The sequence below is a fragment of the Aythya marila genome, assembly GCF_965140915.1.
Source record: "Aythya marila genome assembly, chromosome: 4".
Lineage (NCBI taxonomy): Eukaryota > Metazoa > Chordata > Aves > Anseriformes > Anatidae > Aythya > Aythya marila.
Window position 1 is genome coordinate 68,859,678 of NC_139045.1, and position 18,823 is coordinate 68,878,500.

The following is an 18,823-nucleotide window of genomic DNA, read 5'->3' on the forward strand; positions in this document are numbered from 1 at the left end:
ATACACTTTTAGTAAAAAGAGAAAGATGAAGGAGTACCAGCATCCCCATCATTCCTGCTATGATGCCAAGTGCTTGCCCACGGTCTCTTCCCAGCTGGGGGGAGATCCTTGGGGAAATATGGTTGAGAAAAAGAAATGTTCAGCACCAGGTAAACAGGAATTTTCTATTTTAAATGTTCATTTCAGGGTTTTGCCTCTCTTCTCTGGACTTTTTCATTGGTATCAACTTTGGCTTCCGATAAAAAAGCCCTGTATACAGCTCTGCACTTGCATGGCTGGCTACTGATCTTTCTTTATTGACTCGGATGGAAGCTGTTGCTAATTTAATCTACTGGAAAACAAACCCCATGCAGCTGCACCATTCCTCCATACAAAACACACAGTTTTACCTGAGCTGTTTGCCAAATGATCAAGACTTGTATATTTTGGCTTTTGTATCGTAAACCTATCAAACAGGAACAAGCCCAAACCAAACTGTACCATTCAACCATTTAAAAGGAAGTCATTCTTTTCTTAAAACCATAATGAACCCGTGTTAATGACAAAGTGACAACGTAGCTTCCTGTGGAAAGGAGCCTCATCTCTTGTTCCTGACACCTTCATTTTGACATCTCTGCCCTCAATCTCCCCCAGCTGGTCTCCAGCAGATATCTGATGCCCGTTAAATACACACTTCAGTCCTCCTGACTTTATTCCCATCGACTGCATGTAATATCTGGAAATTCGAAGGAGTGGTGACTTAAAAGGAGAACGTTACTGATGGTTTCAATCTTGATTCTTTAAACAGCTTTTCAAGTTTCAATTTATATGCCCATGGCTAAACAATAAACAGGACCTAAACTGAGGACCTCTACAAAGTACTCCAACGTGCACTGAAGTGCCTGAGCCCTTTGCCTAACTGGGATCTTGGACAGTGTTCTTTTACTGTTATTATTTCTCAACTGGCCATCAGGCTGGCGAGCAGAAACCTACATCTCCAACCACATCTTGGTACAGGGTTTAACACAGAGAGGCTGAGTCCTCCTGGGGACCTGGGGAGGGTTTGTCTTCCTTCTTCACACTGCATCTCCCACTGCTAGCTGATAAAGAAACCGGCAGGGGGAATGGGCACCGAGCTCTCCCAACACAGTTGCTTCTTGCATCTGAACACACACCTGACGTAGGCACTCACAAAATGTCCCGCTGCAAAGCAGCGCTGCTGGGAAGAAGCTTTCAGACTTCAGATGGGGTTACAACTCCCATCACCCGAGTATCAGTCCTGCATCCTAAGAAAACCATCCTCACTGCTGGCAAACAGCTATCCCCTTTGAACCTAAAGCGTTTCTGCTGCCAGTCAGGTTATGAAGGTCCCCCCACGCCACCCTCCCAAAGCAAACTCCTACTGGGATTAAGCCAACCTTAAGAGCATCTTTTCAAACCCCGCAGCAGAGAGCTGTAAGCACGGGCTTCCCCAGGTAGGAACGACGGGATCAGCTCATGTGAGGACTATGGGAGGCTGCTCTGCCTCTTGCTAGCAGCGCCAGGTTTAATGAGTTTGCAGCTTTAATGGGTTTGTAGTGAGAAGGAGGCAATTTAGGCTGTGGGCTCCCAAGATATGATTCAAATTCAACCATTTATTAGTTTAGCTGAAGCTGTAATGAGTCGAGAATTACCAAGAGACACTTCCGAGGAAAATCTGCACTTGCAGCGTTACTGCTGCTGCCCGTAGCACGCAGGCTGCAGAGGAAGAGGCAATTTTTGGACTTTTCAGCAGAGCAAAAAGGCAGCGAGTGACTCGCTGGGAAGCACCTTCCACAACCACCTTCCACAACAAGAAGCAGCTGGCCCAGCTATACCAAAATGCTTTTGTGTGGATTCACTTATAAGGATAAGATACTTCATCTCTGTAGCTGCTTGGCTCATCCCAGCGATAATTCACTTTCTGTGTGGTTCAGAGCTCTGCGTACTTAAATGTGTCAGTATTTCCATCAGATGTCTGCTCCTCTTAGACATCAATACTTGTTTCGGGCTGAGCCTGGAAGTGTTTTATTTGGGTTTGAACGCAGGCAGCTATCAAGAGCTGCAGGAGGATATATGGGGATTTACTTCTCCTGGGCTGATTGGTATTCCTGGACTGCCTATCGCTCCCCAAAATCTTCAAGCCAACCTGCACCCTGGCTGGTGCCCTCCCTGGTTTTGGGGACTATTTCCAGGTGCTGTGACACAAGGCACCACGGCTGCTCTGGACAGTGAAGGACGATGGTGCCTGGGGGATGCTCAGTGGGGTGGGATAGCCCCGGGACTTTGGACAGGCTTCAGGCCAAATATTCCTCACAACAATCCGGAGCCCTGAAAATCCCAGGGAGGTTCTTCCGTGATCGTTTCACAGCTCAGCGGTGACATCAACGAAGCGGCTCCAGTGGCTCACGTGTAAGTGGAAAGCATTTTCCTCTGTTCAAGCCGTATTTGCCGTGTTAATAAGCAGAAAGATACCAGCACTCCACTCGTTTCCCTCTGTTGGTTAATTCAAAACTCTTTTCTCGTTCTATGTATTTTATTGCTCTAAATCCACCGTGACAGGATATATTATAGGATCACGGGGTAACAACCACACCGAGCTTTCTCCTGCACAGACTGGTGTCCTGTTCCTAGGAAAAACTCATTACAGCCACTGAGCCCACGGCTCACTGCTGTAGGGACACAGAAACCTCCCCATGCCCTGCATCGCTGGGATGAACGAGGCCACAGTGCCAGAGAGGACACCGGTTATCCCCAGGCTCAGACCACTGCTGTCTCCTCCTTGTGGGGTCAGTCCCGGTCTCTACTAAACTGTCCTGTGCTGTTACTGGAGGCCATGGTATTATTATCCCCCCCCAGCTGTCTGATGGAAAAATGCAGGAATAAAATAAAGCACTTTCTGCTTTCAACTGTCCCACAGTAAAATCTGAGCAAAGAATCCTTTATTTTTTCTTTTTTCCCAAAACCTACAGCATGTTTTTCCCTTTCCCTCCATGCAGGCTGGCCAGTCTGCACCACGGCAAGAAGCCAGCTGTGTTGAGCCCAGTTTCCTCCGGCTGCAACCCAGTAAGTCCTAGTATGAAGTTTCATCAGCCTGATCCCTCTGAACAGAGGGCTCCAGCTTGCTAGCTACGCTGTGTCCCCCAATATATGTATGTCCTCCCCTCAGGGGCTTCTGTCATGGAAAGAGCAAGCCCCATGGATGAAAATGGGAATAAACCTCTCTTTTCTGGCTGCATGTTGTTCCTTTGGGATGTGCCATCATTTATAAGGGCAGCCAGGAGGGCTGGCAAGCAGTGACAAGCAGCCACCATGCCAAACCCCGTGCCAGCATCCTGCAATGTTCCCAAACCAGGATGTGCCACCCCCTTCCCAGAGCGGCACACAGGCCCCAGGGAACATTGAAACCCACCCAAAAAGCCCCAAACCTGCCACCAAGCAGCCCCCAAAGACTAGTCCTCCCAGTGAGACCACAGGGAGCAACAAGGAGCGGGGGCATGATAAGATGGTGGGGCTGCCTGCTCACCCCATCCCTGCCTCATAAGGGCAGAAAAGATTGGTGGAGCGGTAGGAAAGTGAGCCCATCTCTGGTCACCCTTACAGCACCGCAGTATATATCAATTGTTATATATTTATATTTAATAATATATTATTATTTTTGGCAACGTTTTATGCAAGGTAAAGCTTCGCCTTTTTCTGCAGCATGTGTGACGGTGTCAGTGCAGCATCCCTTCCCTGCCACAGCCCCACCAACCTGGGCAGAAGGGGCACCAGTGAGCACATCCCCAAGGGATGCGTGGCTGAAACAACATCATATCCAGCAGTGAGGCACAGCCAAGTTATCTCCTCCACTCAACAAGGCTCCTGAGTGTTCACACCTCTGCAAAACCCCAAACCCTGTTCACTTCTGTAAGCAAAATGACTCGGTCACTTCTGTAGAAGCCTAACCTGTTACTTAGATATTTGCCTTTAGGAAATGATGCCTGAAAACAGTTTGCTTCAGCCATTTCAAGGGGCTGCTTTATCTTTCACCTGCTGTCTTTGCTCCTGGGTGTGTGTGTGGGGGGGGGGGTTCTGGAAAAGCTTAAAATAGCTTTCCTAATAATAAAGAAAGGTAAACTGTTTATACAGTATTACCACTGCAGTGCCTGTGTGACTGCTACCAGACAGCCTTAACAAGTGTGCTATGTTCTACTACCACCCAGGGATTTATTTTATTTATTTATTTATTTATTTTTAGATTTGTGTATTAGGAGGAAAGCAAACTTTCTTCCTAGAGAATCTCCAGAATGATAACCAGGTTTAATTCGCAAGTCATATGCATTTTTTTCATAAACAAGAGATTATGGGAAAAAAAACTCTCTAGTGTTTAGCTTGGCTATCCCCAACAGCGACTTTGGAAGGGCTTCTCAAATGGAAAAGCAGATGTTGCAAATCTGCCTTATCTACGGAGCAACTGTTGACTCTGTTGTGCAAATCCTAATTTACATCTGCATGAAAGGTTTCAGAGATTAAATGGCATTCAAGAAGGAATATTAGCTTTTCTCCCTCCCTCCAGCCCTCCTTTGAATGGATTTACTACTGGCAATTAGCTTTCTGTTCCACCGGCCAAGTAGAAAACAGGATTCATCAGGACTCTACAGTATCCTCCTTTTAATGGACTGTTTTCTCAAATCACCCAATTCAGATGCTGAGAGTTAGAAGAAGAAATAAATCGTCACAAAGCTAAAATAGTTACAAAAACACTTTGGCTGGGAGGATTTCCCTGTGGCACTTGGAAAGCCCTAAGGAGTAAAAAAAAAAAAAAAAGGAGAACAAATCAAAGGGGTCTCCTGGCTACACCCAGGAAAAATGGGAATGCAAAACCCCAGGAACACAAAGCTTTGGTTGCTGCTGAGAGCAGAGTGCCTGTCCCAAGGACAGCCTTCAGCTGGGAGTTTGCTGGCTTAAAGGAACAGACACTGATGGGTATTTTCCTTAAAGTTTGGCCAGATTTTCATTTGTTCCTCTAATGAAAAAAAAAAAAAAAAAAAAAAAAAAGAAGAAGAACAAAAAGCAGCTACCATCCATATCTGTCTCACAGTTCTGTGCTTTTTTTTTTTTTTTTTTTCTGAAGTAAAGAAAACCTAATGAAATGTCCTCCGCTTCAACATCAGTGGTTCCTGAAGATGGGGAGTGGGGATGCTGATGTCCCCGGGCATCCCGTGGGAGCTCTTTGATTGTGCTGAAGCACCTCAAGGATGCCCACACAGATGGTTCCTGTTCTCCCAGGTGCCAAAGGCTTCGTGTTGGACCTGCTTTACTCAAGAGGAGGCCAGCAACGAGCTCTCAGCAGCCCACACACAGTCATACCCAGCCCACCTCACCCAACCATGGTGGCCAAACACGGTCAACTTGGACCTCTTCCTACACATGGTAGAGGAATGGGACGCTTGATGGGCTGATCCTAGGGGAAGCACAACCATGGGTTCTCCGTTTGGTGTCTGCCTCCTGTTGCCTCAGGAGTGGTGGCCAACTCAGCCCCAACTTTCAGATCCATAGAGTGACAAGCTGGTTTGGGAGAAGTGAGGCCAAAATCACTGGCTGCACAGAGTAGCACCAGTGTCCTAGCTTGGTCTCAATAGGCCGATCCTGTCACAAAATGGTTGAGGTTTTATATTTGTGCTCCTCATGCCCAAGGAAATTAAAAAAAAATCATCACTGTAGTGTGTAAATGACAACCACAACTGGATGAAACCAGTGGAGGTAGTTACAGAAACTGAGGCCTAGACTGAGGCTTCCCAGCTTCCTAAAGGCCTGAGCAAAGCTCATCCCCAGCCTCCACTGAAGGAGGACTGGGTCCCAGAACCATGCCAAAATGCACAAAACCCAGCACAGAGAGGTCCTGAGCAAACCCAAGCTCTTCAGGCATCAGCACACCATGCTGGCCTTCCTGGACCAGGCCACTCGGCTGGGTCCTCCTCTACACTCGTGTCCTTCCTAAAATCCTTCAAAAACTCATCACATTGAGAGTTCTCGACCTCAGGGCAGGTTTTCAGCTATCTGGTGCATGCTAGCAGAACATGCAGCACCTTTTCAGTGCCCTTGCAGACATTTTTTTTAAACGATACGTAGTCACCAGGCCCAACAGTTGAGGTTCACCTCAGAGGAAGTTTCTATGAGATGCAGACCTGGAATAGTGGGAATACAATTCCCAGGCTGGTCCAGACGGGTGCCTGTGATGCCTTCCTGAAGTGGGTTTTGAGATCACATGGTGCTAGAAAAAATTTGCCATAAGGCCCCAACCTTTCCCCTTCGGTTCACAGCTATGCAGCCACCAAATCCCAGCGCCTCTGCGTTTCCCTTGCACTTCTCATGTGCGCTCCTCTAATCTTCATTTAATGCAGGCAGCTGGCTGTAAATACCCCAGAACAATGACTTTAATCCTAAGTATCCTGGAGCCCCCCTTCTTCCCTGCACCAAAACTGACAAAAAATAAAAAGAACAGCCTCATGACAGCAAGATGGAGAAATCCAAGCTAGCCACTGGGCCAAAAGAGCAGAAAGGCACAATGAGCTAAATTTTGCCTGGCCCGCTAATTAAAAACGGAAGCGACCATACTCTGGAGCCAGCGATGGGAGGTGGGGGGAGTTTTCATGCTATTCAAAACCCGGCTTCCAACTGGGACCATATTCACTCCACATTAATTGTCATTCCAACTACGAGTGTCCTAGTTTCAAAATGAAAACTACTCTCCAGCGTAGCTAGTGAAAACCAACACCAGTTTCAAGGCATTAAACAAAATTTATTGATTGCATTTTCCCACCCACTAAAACTTTAATAAGCATTAAACCTCAAACTCCTGGCCCTGTTTCCTCCCTCTACCCTCTCTCTCCATAAAAAGGGTCAGGCCCCTCTATATGGAGATTAGGGCTTAATGTTTGGTATTTGTTTATGAGCCTATCAATTGCCTCTATTTCAGGGGGGGAAAAAGCACATCTGAAAAAAAAAAAAAAACCCTCTGGTACACACGGATTAAGAGAGGGCAAAGGTTTAGGGTAGTTTCTTTTTTTTTTTTTTTCAACTGATTGTGGGTTTTAGATATATTACTGATCATGTTTACAATGAATGAAAATAAGTAAATATTCCCCTCTTTGCAAGCTTCCCTTGAGTTACATAAAATGGCATTTTTCAAAGATCCCTATTTCTCAGTAAAAAGACACAGAACTTCAAGGCCTCTCTGCTCGCTGTTTTCAGCTGTGTAAAAGGAAAAAAAAATAATTTGGGGGCCACTCTGTCTGCATTCTTAGCAAAGAAAACAAAGGCCAAACATTTGAAATGCAAAGGTCAGTGATTAAGCCCAGAAATCCATATCTAGGCATCAAAATGAATAGCCAGATTTTAAGAGTGCTTAAGTGCTTTAAATGCAGAGCCTGACCTGGCTCAGCATCTTTCAAAACCAAGCCTGTTATTTCAATGCCTCAAGCGAGATGGAGGTGCCAGGTACCCAAATTGCAGAAGTCTAATCTCCTTTTCGTGAAGGCTGAGCCGTTGTAATCTAAAGTCGCGAATGACAAACCAAGATTTTATTAGTTAGAAAGCACATCTCACTAAAGCTGCAACACTTTGCCCTTCTGCTAAACTCAACGCTTACCCTTCAGCGTTACGAGAAAGAGTTTTGAGAGATGGCAAAAGAAAAGCAGTTGTAGAGAATTCTTTTATTTCTCCTCTTTAAAGAAGGCTGCTGAAGGGATTAGACAGCTTGGAGTTCACTGCTCTGTTAAATCAACCTTACAGTATTTTTTCAGCTTGTTTGACTTGCTGTTTCTGTATACATTTTGTGTTTTCACCTTTCTGCATTCAAATCCCATGCTAGCGTTTGTTCTGGGCTTCTCACAGGAAACTTGGTCAGCTCTTTATTTGTATTAAGTCTATGGAGTTATAGAAAACAGACTTGGAAAACAATCCCTAAATTAGCAGGACTTACCAGCATACATGCCTAGGCGCACACACACGGAGCGCCGCATACCATCCTACCCGAACGCGGCGTTTTATCATTTCCAGCAGCAACAGCAGGGCATCGGGTTCAGCAGCACGGACCTTTTAATGGTCTCGTGCAACCGTATCTATTACAGCGGGTTTCTGACTGCACGTAATAAATTAAGAGAGAGTTCAAGGAAGTCATGCGTGTCTCAGTTCTCACTCCCTACAAACTGCTTTAATGCTCCCAAATAATCATCCGCTAGGAACTGAACCACGGTAGGCTCCAGAAATGCCAGCAGCAGGTTAGACAGCTCCACGTGCAGCTATTTTAATGCATCCATAAGGAAAGGCACTCTCTGCAGAGCGTCCTGCAGCAGGACACAGCTGGTCCTGCCTGCAGGAGCCTGGGACCTTCCACAGGCTCTCTCAGGCACCTGCCCCATCCTCTGTGGTCTGAGCTTCTCAGCTTTTCCCTTCCTTCCCCCCAAAAAAAACATGTCTAAAATCTCTTCTTTCTGCAAGAGAGCTCCCAGACATCCCTGTGCAACAGATGCCATTGCGACAGCAGGGTTGGTCATTGCAATGGGAAAGAGGAAGGAGGAAGCAAAGAGCCATTTCTCTTCTGCAGACAGACACCGTGGGACATAAATCTGAGGCCAGTGGCCACACACGGGCTGGATTTGTCTGAAAGTCAGGCACTGATGGCAAGCTCCAGTGGGGCTCCCTTGGGTGGGATGGGTGGATGAACTACCACAACCCAGCAACACAAGCCAAGACATGAAGTCGGACCCTCCCCACATATTTATACCTATTTCTTCACGAAGATGTATGTATCTGTACAAAGAGTGAGAGTTGCTTATAGCAGTGAGACCATTGAACAGTTCAGACCCACAAGTGACCCAAAACCTGGGCTCTGGCCCCTCTACTCCCTCTAGGAGGACTGGCATTTAATTCATCATCTTCTCCTCTTCCTCCCAGCCCCAAGACACTGCGTGCTGCTCCTACAGCTCCTCCTCACCCCAAAACCAGTCAGGCTCAAGCAGCAGCAGGTGCCATTCCTGCAAAGACTGCACTGCTTGTCCGTGCCTCATTTGCTATGCACTGGGAGCAGGGGGGTGGAGGGGACGAAAACCTCCACTTCAAACATTTACGCATATTTTGAAAGCACCTGAGAAGGCTTCAGGCGCCTTCTGCCAGGACTAGCACATTCCACTGACACGATTACCTTATCCAGAGGACTCCTAGCAGGAAGCATTTGCGTTGTGTGTGGGGTTGTGATAACCAGAATCAGGCTGGCAGACCAGTTTGCAGGGCTGCAACCCACCAAAGAAGTTGGAGCAGCAGGGACAAAGCTGTCCCTTTTTCCTGCACCAATGGAGAGAAGGGTACAGGGGAACCCTGCTGTGCCCCCCAGCTGCCTGTGTGGTTCCTCTCCCTCCATGAATACATCCCAAGGAAGATGCCCACTGCTTTCTCAAATCCCCCGCTGCCAGCAATGAGGGAGAAATCTCATTTCTCCACTAAATATCACACAGTTTGGAGTCCCTGTACAACTCAACAAATGCGTGTGAGGACTGGTTTTCCTTTTTTTTTTTTTTTTTTTTTTTTTTGTCTGGGCTGCAAGCAGGTGGTTAAACCAGGGGCAGATCCCAAAGCATTTCTGGGGCAGGATGCTTCAGATTTGGGTTTCCTTTGCCTCTATGTCTAAATGACAGCAACACTAATTGAACCACTGGCCAAAAGAAACTGAGATACGACCCTTTCGCCCACACTCTGGGGGCTCCCATTTGCTGGAGCCTCTTGCTCTCCTCTAACAAGGGGTAGAAGAAATGATGGCAAGAGAAGGTGCCACGGTCAAGGCACCTCTCTCTGAGATACCCAAGGCTGAATGAAAGATCTAGGATTTGTAACGTAGTATCTACACTGAAATTCTATGGTATTTACTGTATTTATATGGTATTTCGGCTGGGCTGGGAGCTGGGGATGCAGCTGTGTGAGGACAAGAACATGGTTTTACTGGGGATCTCCAAAGCAAACATCAGCATGCCCAAATAGCATTTTATACTCTTGCTCCCTAGGCAGGGAAATCAGGAGGCTGGAAAGCCTGAAACTTATTTTTATGCTTAATTACAGTTCTTGAGTGCTTGACACCAGGCACTCACTCATTACGCTTTTGACACTGATGCCTTTGGGCTCACGGGGAAGGAACGCTTCACGCTCGGCCATCACTCACTACATTTGCAAGTGCTTAATGCAGAAGAAGGTGGCTGATGGATTTGTAGCAATTTCAGGAAAGGATGCAGAGAGGACACCATCTGCTCTTTCTTACTTTTTTTGCCTTCCTTTCTGCAATTTATCAGTTTGCGGACTGGGAGGCTGAGGCTCCTCTTCCCCCAGCCCTGGAAAGGAGAGGCAAGGACGAGGGGCACGATGGGCAGGGGGAGCTCTGGGCTGCCCGCTCACCAGGCACCCAACCCACCACACACTGCAAGAAAGAGGCTCTCTGAGTTTTCCCTGAAAAAACAACAACAAAAAAACTCTTTCATGTAAAGCTGCAGGAGCGTGCGTAACACGCTGGCTGTAAAATGAATATACTTTTTATTTTATTTTGCAAGTGTTCCCCCCTGTTCCAACTGCATTCATTCGTGCCTTGCGCAGGAAATACCAGCTAATTTATGCACCTCCATTTACTGCCCCCCCTACTTCTGCACGAATCCCCAGCTATTAACATAACTATTTAAACTGGACATGTTTTCTTAAACATTCCTTCTCTTTCATAAACTGCCAAGTGACAGTTGTTTACTGTCAACAAGCCTGGGTACTCCAAGACAGGGAGAAATATGCCCTTTCAAAAGGCAGACATATCGGCTACCAAAAGAAGATTAAAATCTGGTGTTTTTCTCTTCTCCCTCCCCAAAAATGCTTTATTCGTGCGGGCTCCACGTGATACAGATCAGCAGAGATAACGCTATGTTTAATTCCGATCATTCTTTTAATTAAAGATTGGCTTATGGAGGATTTATCTTTGGTTGCACATGCTAGTTGTCAGTGCACACTCCAAACTCCCTAATCTTCCCACTGCAAATGTTCCCCCCCCCCCTCTTTTTTAGCTCCGATACCCCGAGCACATCTCGGGGAACCAGCGTGCTAATCTTGCACAGACCCTGCTATCGGCCACAAATAAAACGCTCACCCTGGGGATCTATACAGAGAAGTTAAAAAATTTAGGAGGGAAAAAAAAAAAAAAATCAAATCACTGTTTACTTCAAGACCTACAGTCTCCTAATAAGCTGCTGAAATATTTTGCTGGGAGGGAATTTCTTGCATTTGAGTCTTGCACATGAAAGCAGGGAATAGGAAAAAAATACAACGCAGTTCTCTGAGAAAACCATTTTTCCATGCCTGCAAAGTGCTGGGGAAGCTCCTCCAGGGTTTCTGTGCTGTACTATGGTGGTTCCTCGCCGAGTGCTGCTGCTGTAACCCACATCACGCCAACTCTTGGTGGGGACACCACAGTGACGCCCCAGAGCACCATGCAGAGGGGTTCGGGCAGTTCTGGTCGCTCAGATGCCACCAATTTGCATCCAGGCTGGATAGGGGGCATAAAAACCTGCAATGGCTCGGTGCAAAGGCAGCTGCTGGCCAAAAGTGAGATGGAAAAAGAAGGTCCCGGGACAGCTTGTTCCCAGGGGGACGGGAGGTCTGGGGATGGCCCTGAAGCAGCAGAGGCAGGCACCTCCCCACCTCCCTAAAGTTTCCTCTGCTTGTTAAAATGTTTGGGTCATTAGAAAACTTTGTGAACAATCCCCGCTTATGCTAAACAGTCGCTCCCACCACGATCTGTTCAGGGCTCCAGCCTGCTCCCTTGGAAATCAATGGGGGCTTTTTTGCTTAGGATTCAATAGGCACAGGATCAGGACCTCATTATGATTTTTACAGGACTACAAGCAGCAGCGAACGGTGAAACCCCCGAAACAAAGCAACGAACCCTCTGAACCGGGAGCCAAAGTCACCCCTTAAGGGCCTTTACAAACTCTGCCAAGCATCCAGATAAAGTGAAAAATCCCAATTCTCGGGAGCTTTCAGTTGTTTGACAGGGAGAGCAGGAGGTTGATGAGGGCTGGTCGCATCATCTGGACCCAGGAGCATCTCCCGTACCTCCTTGCCCTCAAAAGAAAAGCCTGGATAGGTGTCTCTTTTGCTTTCCCCTGGGAAAACACCCATCTCCCTCCAAAACCCACACACATCAGCACATTGCCATGGAGTAGCCTGATGTTTTAAGGCACTCCAGCAGCTCGTGGGATGACCACCGCTGGTCCTGGTGGCGCAGTGCTCCCAGGGCGCGCTGCCTCGGGCACGCAGGGCAGCCTGCACGGTTTTCCAGCCGCAGATCGCAGCCCCAGACTGTGTCCTTCCCTCACCCGAGAACTTGGAAGCCTTCTCCCTTCTGAGTCATTAATACTTTTAACCCCTCACAACCTGCGGAGATGGCACGGCCCCAAAATCCCACAGATGCTCGACGTGTAAGCACATGGTAATTGTTTTGCATACGGCTCGGCGCGATAAAGAGACTACAGCACGCTTCCAAGGTTTAATATAACCTTCCTATTGAACCGAGTCTTTATCTTCCCCTCCTCTCTGGGCTTTGAGGAAGCAAGGCCAGCTCAGTGAAGCTAGCTCCCCCTCTGCTACAAATACCACACCTTTTTTAGATGAATACATCTGAAACTGAAGCAGTTACTGAAGAAGTGCTTTCTCGCTTTGCTGCGCTGCAATTCTTCAAAAATAAAAGCTTCGCTAAGTTGTGTAATCTGAGCGTCACAGCAAAAAAAAAAAAAAAAAAAAACAAAAACAAGGAAAAAAAACAGTTTAGCTGCTGGGCTTGTCCCTATCCACCTGAACGCTGCAACCCCCCTCAGATAGCCTATCAGAACGATAGGGCAGGTTTAAGTCTGATTACCTTTCACATTTTAACTACTAAGTTTACCAAAGGTTTTACTCTGCTCGTATCTCACAGTTCTTGTTTGCTTTTGATATTACAGAAACTTCCTGGTCATTCAAGCCAAGGAGCTGATACTTTAGGGGGAAGCAACATCAGGAATACCGCATTCGCCGCAGGAATAAAAGCCCTTCTTCACACATCCAGAGCTTTAAATCATATCTACGGCACTTAGCAACCTGAGCTGCGAGCTATCGGGAAGGGGGCACTGGGGCTGTCAGCTCCAATTCAGGGAAAAAGCACATTTTTTTACGAGGTCACCAGATAAACATGCCAAAGAAGGGCAGACAGCAAACTATGTTTAGCTATGATAAGCTACGTAGGAGGCCTAGGTAAAAAAGCCCAGGTATCACAAGGTAATTTAAGGTGCTTTCAGCATCGAATGTGTCTTCAGACATGGCTTTAGCCTGCATTTTGCCCAGGGGGTGCTATGGGATTTACTCTTCCAGCAGCCCGGGCTGCCCGCTTGCAGGGACCAGGCATAGCTTTGCCCAGCTCCAGCCCCGTTTGCTGAAAAAAAAAAAAAAAAGAAAAAACGTGGGTGTATGGAGAATTTGTAACGAGCCACTGTCCCCTGGCACCCGGCCTGGTACGTGGAGGGGAATTAAGTTTATAAACCAAACAGTGTTCAGAGGGATGAAACAGCAAACGCTGAAAGCCATCCACCAAACCGCGCTGCCGAACGGCTCGGAGGGTGCTGAGTCAGCAGGCTGTTTCAGGCTGCTTTTCTTTTCTGAAAAAAGCAGAAAAAGGTATGCAGAGCCAGACAAACTGACTCCTGGGGCATAGGGAAAGTTACAAGCATGTAGAAAGCTACAAAAAAGAGGTAAGTCCTTTCAAATGAGGAAACAGAATGAAATTAACATCGGTTTAATCAATCCCTGTGCATCAGGTCCAGCCCAGCTGGGAAAAAGTTGCCCAGCTAGGAAGGGAATTTCACCTGCCTTCCTACTAGAAATATCTGAACTCGTAGCATTCCTGATTAGCATCCACGTACACTAAGAACTGCCAAAAGCTAAACTCTTGGGGACAACACGTCCACTTCTTCACCTCTTCTGAAGCCTCAGGGCTCATGCCCAAGCTCCGGCACTGCATCCTGCCCCCTCTCCAATGACCGCCAGCAAAACGTCCCAGCCGGCACAGACACTGAGCTTCAGCTACAGCCCTGCCACGGCTCTGCCTGCCAGCTGACAGGGCACTGTCAGGAAGGTGTTGGTCTAACGCTGCTGTGAACTGGAAATTTTTTTAACTGGTCAGAAATCAGCGTCACCCCCCTGCCTTTTTGGGTCCCTGACTGAAAGAGCAGACGCACGCAGTGAGCGTGCCGAGAGGACAGCTCTCTGAGCACACAGTCCAGAATCAAAGTTCACTTTTACTGACTATATATGAAGGGGGAAAAAATTGTTTCCCAGCCTTATGGAGGCGGAAAAAGCCCTTCCCAAAATTTCACATGAAATTTCGCTTTGTCCAGGCTGCAGGACTGGGTCCCTCTGGATGGGAACTGTCCTGGCGCAGCAGGGATGCTGCACCAAAACTTCAAAACCCATGCTGGAGCAGGCTGCTGGACAGGTACGCTTTCTCCAACAGCCCTGAAAATTTGTTGGAGAGAGTCATAAAAGTTAACGTGCTGGTCAGAGTGGCTTAGTTTAATTGCATGATTTAATTAGCAGATCAACACTTCGCTAACACAATCTTCAGATTTACTTTCATCACGTTCCCTACCCCTTGGTTGTTAATGAAGCCTTAATTAAAAGAAAAAAAAACACCCTCGGATTTAATTGGAGTGACCCTTGCCAATACGTGTAGAAGATGTGGGGTTACACAGCCACTGGCGAGCATGTTGGTGAGTCAGCCTCTGCCCTGGAACAGACTTTTTTTGCCAGGTAAGGGATAGACAACCAAAAAAAGCCATATTTCATCATCCTTCACTCGTGTCCTCTTATTTTATTACTCAATAAAACATGCCAGTCTCAACTTTAAAGGCTTAATTGCCTTTTTTAGCTGCTATTATTAGAGGACAACTTTTTATCTCTTAACTGCCCACTGAATCTAAAGGGTTTCAGGTCTCGGACATGAAGTCAGAAGCACCACCAATTTGTACAGGGGTTCTTTTAGAGGGTTTAAAAACACTTCCCTGAAGGGACCACGTGAACCCCGAGCCCTGCTCCAGTGCCGTGTGGTGAGGGCAATTTCAGGGTGACCTTTGGAATATTTAGGTACACAGAGCCAGGCCGTCTGCAGCGTGCACCTCGTACCCACCACCGGGCACAAGCTGGCTGCATAAAGCAAACCGTCCAAACCCAGAGCATCTCCTGCCACTTCCAAACAGAGAAGTGACAGGAATCCATACGTGTCCCGGCTCGGCTAAATCCCATATTGGCACCTTTTCCACCCTTTTGGCTCTCTGTACAACTCTTTCAATGCGCGTACACATCTCCGGTTGCTAACTCCCGAATGCTAAGGAGCCCCGAAATTCCCCTTTTTTTCACGTATATTGTAGGCAGACAGACACTTACAAACCAGCTACAGGAGACAGGCCAGTTATCAGGAGCTTTTAAAAGTGAAACGCTGCTGTTTCAGTCGGTCTGCTCTCTAAGAAAACAGCCAGCGTTACTTGACATTCACAAATCGTACGGAGTAATATCTTTATCTGAATACTAATGCAAATTGGACGGGCTTTTTTATATTGATGTCTATTCTGTGGCTGCTGAATAGAGTGACCGCATGCTCAAGGCTGCAAAGGAGTTCACTGACCTCCCTAATCATCTCTGTCATAGCCCCTGAATGACATACACATTCAATCCTGCCTCGCCTCTCTACTTTCATTCATAAAAAAAGAAGGGGGGGGTGGAAAAAAATTGACATTGTTCTTCCTGCAGCAGCCCCGAGAAAGGGAGAGAAGAGAAACTCGGCCCAGATGAGGCCCCTGGTGTTTTTAGTTTAGCTTCTATTCAGCAACAGCCCCGCCATCTGCCTCCTTCCTGCCAACAGCCGAACACCTCCCTGCGGAGATGTTAAAACCTGCACCCCCTCCACCTCCGCTAATAGCGAGTATTCATATTAGCAAACATACACATACCTCGAGAATGCCTCCCTTCAATGTGTGTTTTATGTAGCTGAGTATAGGCACAAAGCAGTAGCTGTTATAGCCTTCACAGCCCCGTGTGGAGAATTAGATCACTGGGGAAAAATCCTTCCAAGCCCCTTTATGGAAAATAAGGCCTTAGACTGTAAATGCAAAGCCCAGCGAACAACAACCCTCAGTAATGAGCCAATACCCCATGGCCCATTTGACCAGGAGAAAGAATTTGCTTTTTTACCATGCCGTTCAAAGGCTGAAAAGCAAAACGTGTTTTTGCTCGGCGCGGAAGGTTTATATCCTTTACAGTTGCTTTTGCACAACCTCTCTCCCACCCCGGGTCGGATGCTGCTGCCCGGCTGAGGCGCCGGGCGATGCTCGGCTGCTGCTTCCCCGCGCACGTGGCATTGCAGTGCCTGCCCTCACAGCCCCCGTTGCAAGCCCCCAGTGCTTCACGTTGATGGGACAGCCTTGGGACATCGCTAGGTGGCATGGGGACCCTGGAGCCCTCCGCTCGGGGGCCCGATCCTGGCTCCTGGGGGGGCTTTCCCAGCAACTCTGCAGCGAATGAGCCTCATCAGAAGGATTTCCGCGGGAAATCCCAACGCATGGCCAAGCTCCCTGCTGTCCCAAATAGGATGTTGTCCCCCTGGCCCTCTGGTACAGCCCCACTGCTGAGACCCGCAGCAGGCTGTGACACCTGGGTGCTGACACGGGGCTGCTGCTGGCTGCCCGCACCCACCTCAGCCGCCCTGACACGGCGGTGGCGATGTTTGCCCCGTAAATCATTTCTTTTGGCTGTGAAAAATGAGCCAAACGAGTTACACTAAGAATCTGGTGTTTTATTAGGACTTTCTTGAAAACAAAACCAACCCCCGGTGTGATTTATAGCTTTAACCAAAAGGGGTATGAAAGTAATGCCCCCACCCCCAGCCTCCACGAAGCCCATTTATTCCCCTGTCACTTTTTTGGCAACCAGGCTTCAGACCCTTTCGTGAACAATGGAAACTTTTCTGCCGGGTACATGCAAGCTGGAAGACGGGGGGCTGCGAGGGGGCTCCCGTCCATTAAACAGCTTCGAAAAATAAACAGCGACTCAGGTAGCAGCTGAGGCGTATCAGCGAGAGGCGGCGTTTCAAACCGGGGGTGATGCGTATAAATTTTTTTAAGACTCGGTGACTTTTTTTCCCTCCTTTTAGGCCACTCGACGGGGTGTGGGGGGGACAACCACCCCCTGAGCCACCTCCTCGCCTCCCTCAGCCCCCTTATCCAACCTCTGCCCACCGACCAAAGGAGGCAAAGCCCTTACCTGCCGGCTGCCCGCCGCTCCTCTCCGCCGCTCCTCCGCCTCTCCGCCGAGCCGATGGCAGCCCTCCGACGGCCGCTGCCAGGCAGAGGCACCAGACGGAGCCCCAGGCCGCCCCCATGCCTCCGGCACGGCGCCGGGGGAGCGGGGCCGCCGCTGCCTCCCCTCGGCCGCCTCCCGTTTCAGACATCCCCCGGCCGCATGCTGGGCGCCGCTCAGCGCTCCGCTCCGCCGCCGCGCTGCGGGGACAGGCAGGGAGGGAGCTCAGGGGGGGCACGGGACCCCCCCCGGCACACGCACCCCAATATGCACACCCCAACAGCCCCAGCCCCGGGCACACGCACCCCAGTGCACGCACACCCCGATGCATAACCCCCTCCGGGCATACACACCCCGACACGCCACCCCCCTAGGGGAGAAAAGGGGTGGGGGAAGGTGAAATAGTGAAATAAGTAGGAATGGTATAAATAAGGGGAATGGGGTAAGTAAAAGTAATGAGAGTAATGGGATAGTATGGGTAATGAAATAAATGAGAATGATGAAATAAGAGCAATGAAATAAAGGAGGATAGTGGAACGAGAGTAATGAAGTAAGTAAAAATGATGAAGTAAGTAATGAAATAAATAATAATGGAATAAATAAATACTAATGAAATAAATAATAATGGCATAAGTAATGAAATAAATAAGGATGATGAAATAAGTAAGAGTATATGAAGCGTGTAAGAGCATATGAAGTATGTAACAGTATATGAAGTATGTAAGAGTGAGAGTAACTAAGAGTATATAAAGTATACAAGAGTAAATAAATAAGAATAATGAACTAAGCGCAAGAAAATAAATAAGAATAATGAAATAAATAAGAGTGATAAAGTAAGTGAGAATAATGAAATAAGAGTAAGAAAATAACTAACGAAGTATGTAAGAATAACAAAGTAAGGATGTAATAAATAGTAAAAGAAAGAACGCCAAAATAACCGATAAGAAAGACAAATAGTGACAAAATGCGGGACCCTAAGACAAAGAATCGGGAGATCGCGAAGCACCGCTCCCGCAGCGGCGGCGGGCAGGGCGCTGAGCGCGGCGCGCAGCACGGAGCGGCGCCTACCTGCGCAAGCCCCGCGGCCGGCCGCGCACCGCGCATGGAGCCGCTGCTGCCTTCTCCTCCTCTTCCTCCCCTTCCTCCTCCTCCTCCTTCTCGTCCTCCGGGTCCCGGCCGCGGTGCCGGCCGCCCTCCCTCCCTCCTCCGCCGCGGCGCTCCGGCGTCTGCCCGCCGCTGCTCGGGCGCGGAGCGGGGCGGCCGCGCTGTCCCCGCCCGCCGGGCCCCGCCGCCCGCCCCCGGCCGCCCCCGCTCCGCCCCGCAGCCGCGGGGGGCCGCGCCCGCCGCCCGCGCTCCCCTCCCTCCGAGCCCGGCCCCAAAAAGGGAGAGGGACAGGGACAGGGAGAGGGACAGGGAGGGGGGGGCCCGGCCCCAGAAGGGA

At 48.6% G+C, this 18,823-nt stretch overlaps 1 protein-coding gene across 4 annotated transcripts in view; it reads right to left on the bottom strand.

Moving 5' to 3' along the window:
• Positions 1-18,583, bottom strand: part of FGFR3 (fibroblast growth factor receptor 3) — a 55,794-nt gene extending 37,211 nt beyond the window's left edge. For all 4 annotated transcript variants that reach the window (XM_082758536.1, XM_082758535.1, XM_082758534.1 and 1 more), the window contains exons 1-2: positions 18,451-18,583; positions 17,347-17,582 (exon numbers count right to left, since the gene is read on the bottom strand). In XM_082758536.1, the coding sequence (XP_082614662.1) occupies positions 17,347-17,533 (187 nt within the window). In that variant the 5' untranslated portion in view covers positions 17,534-17,582; positions 18,451-18,583. The remainder of the gene's footprint in view (positions 1-17,346; positions 17,583-18,450) is intronic.
• Between the last annotated feature and the right edge of the window lie 240 nt (positions 18,584-18,823).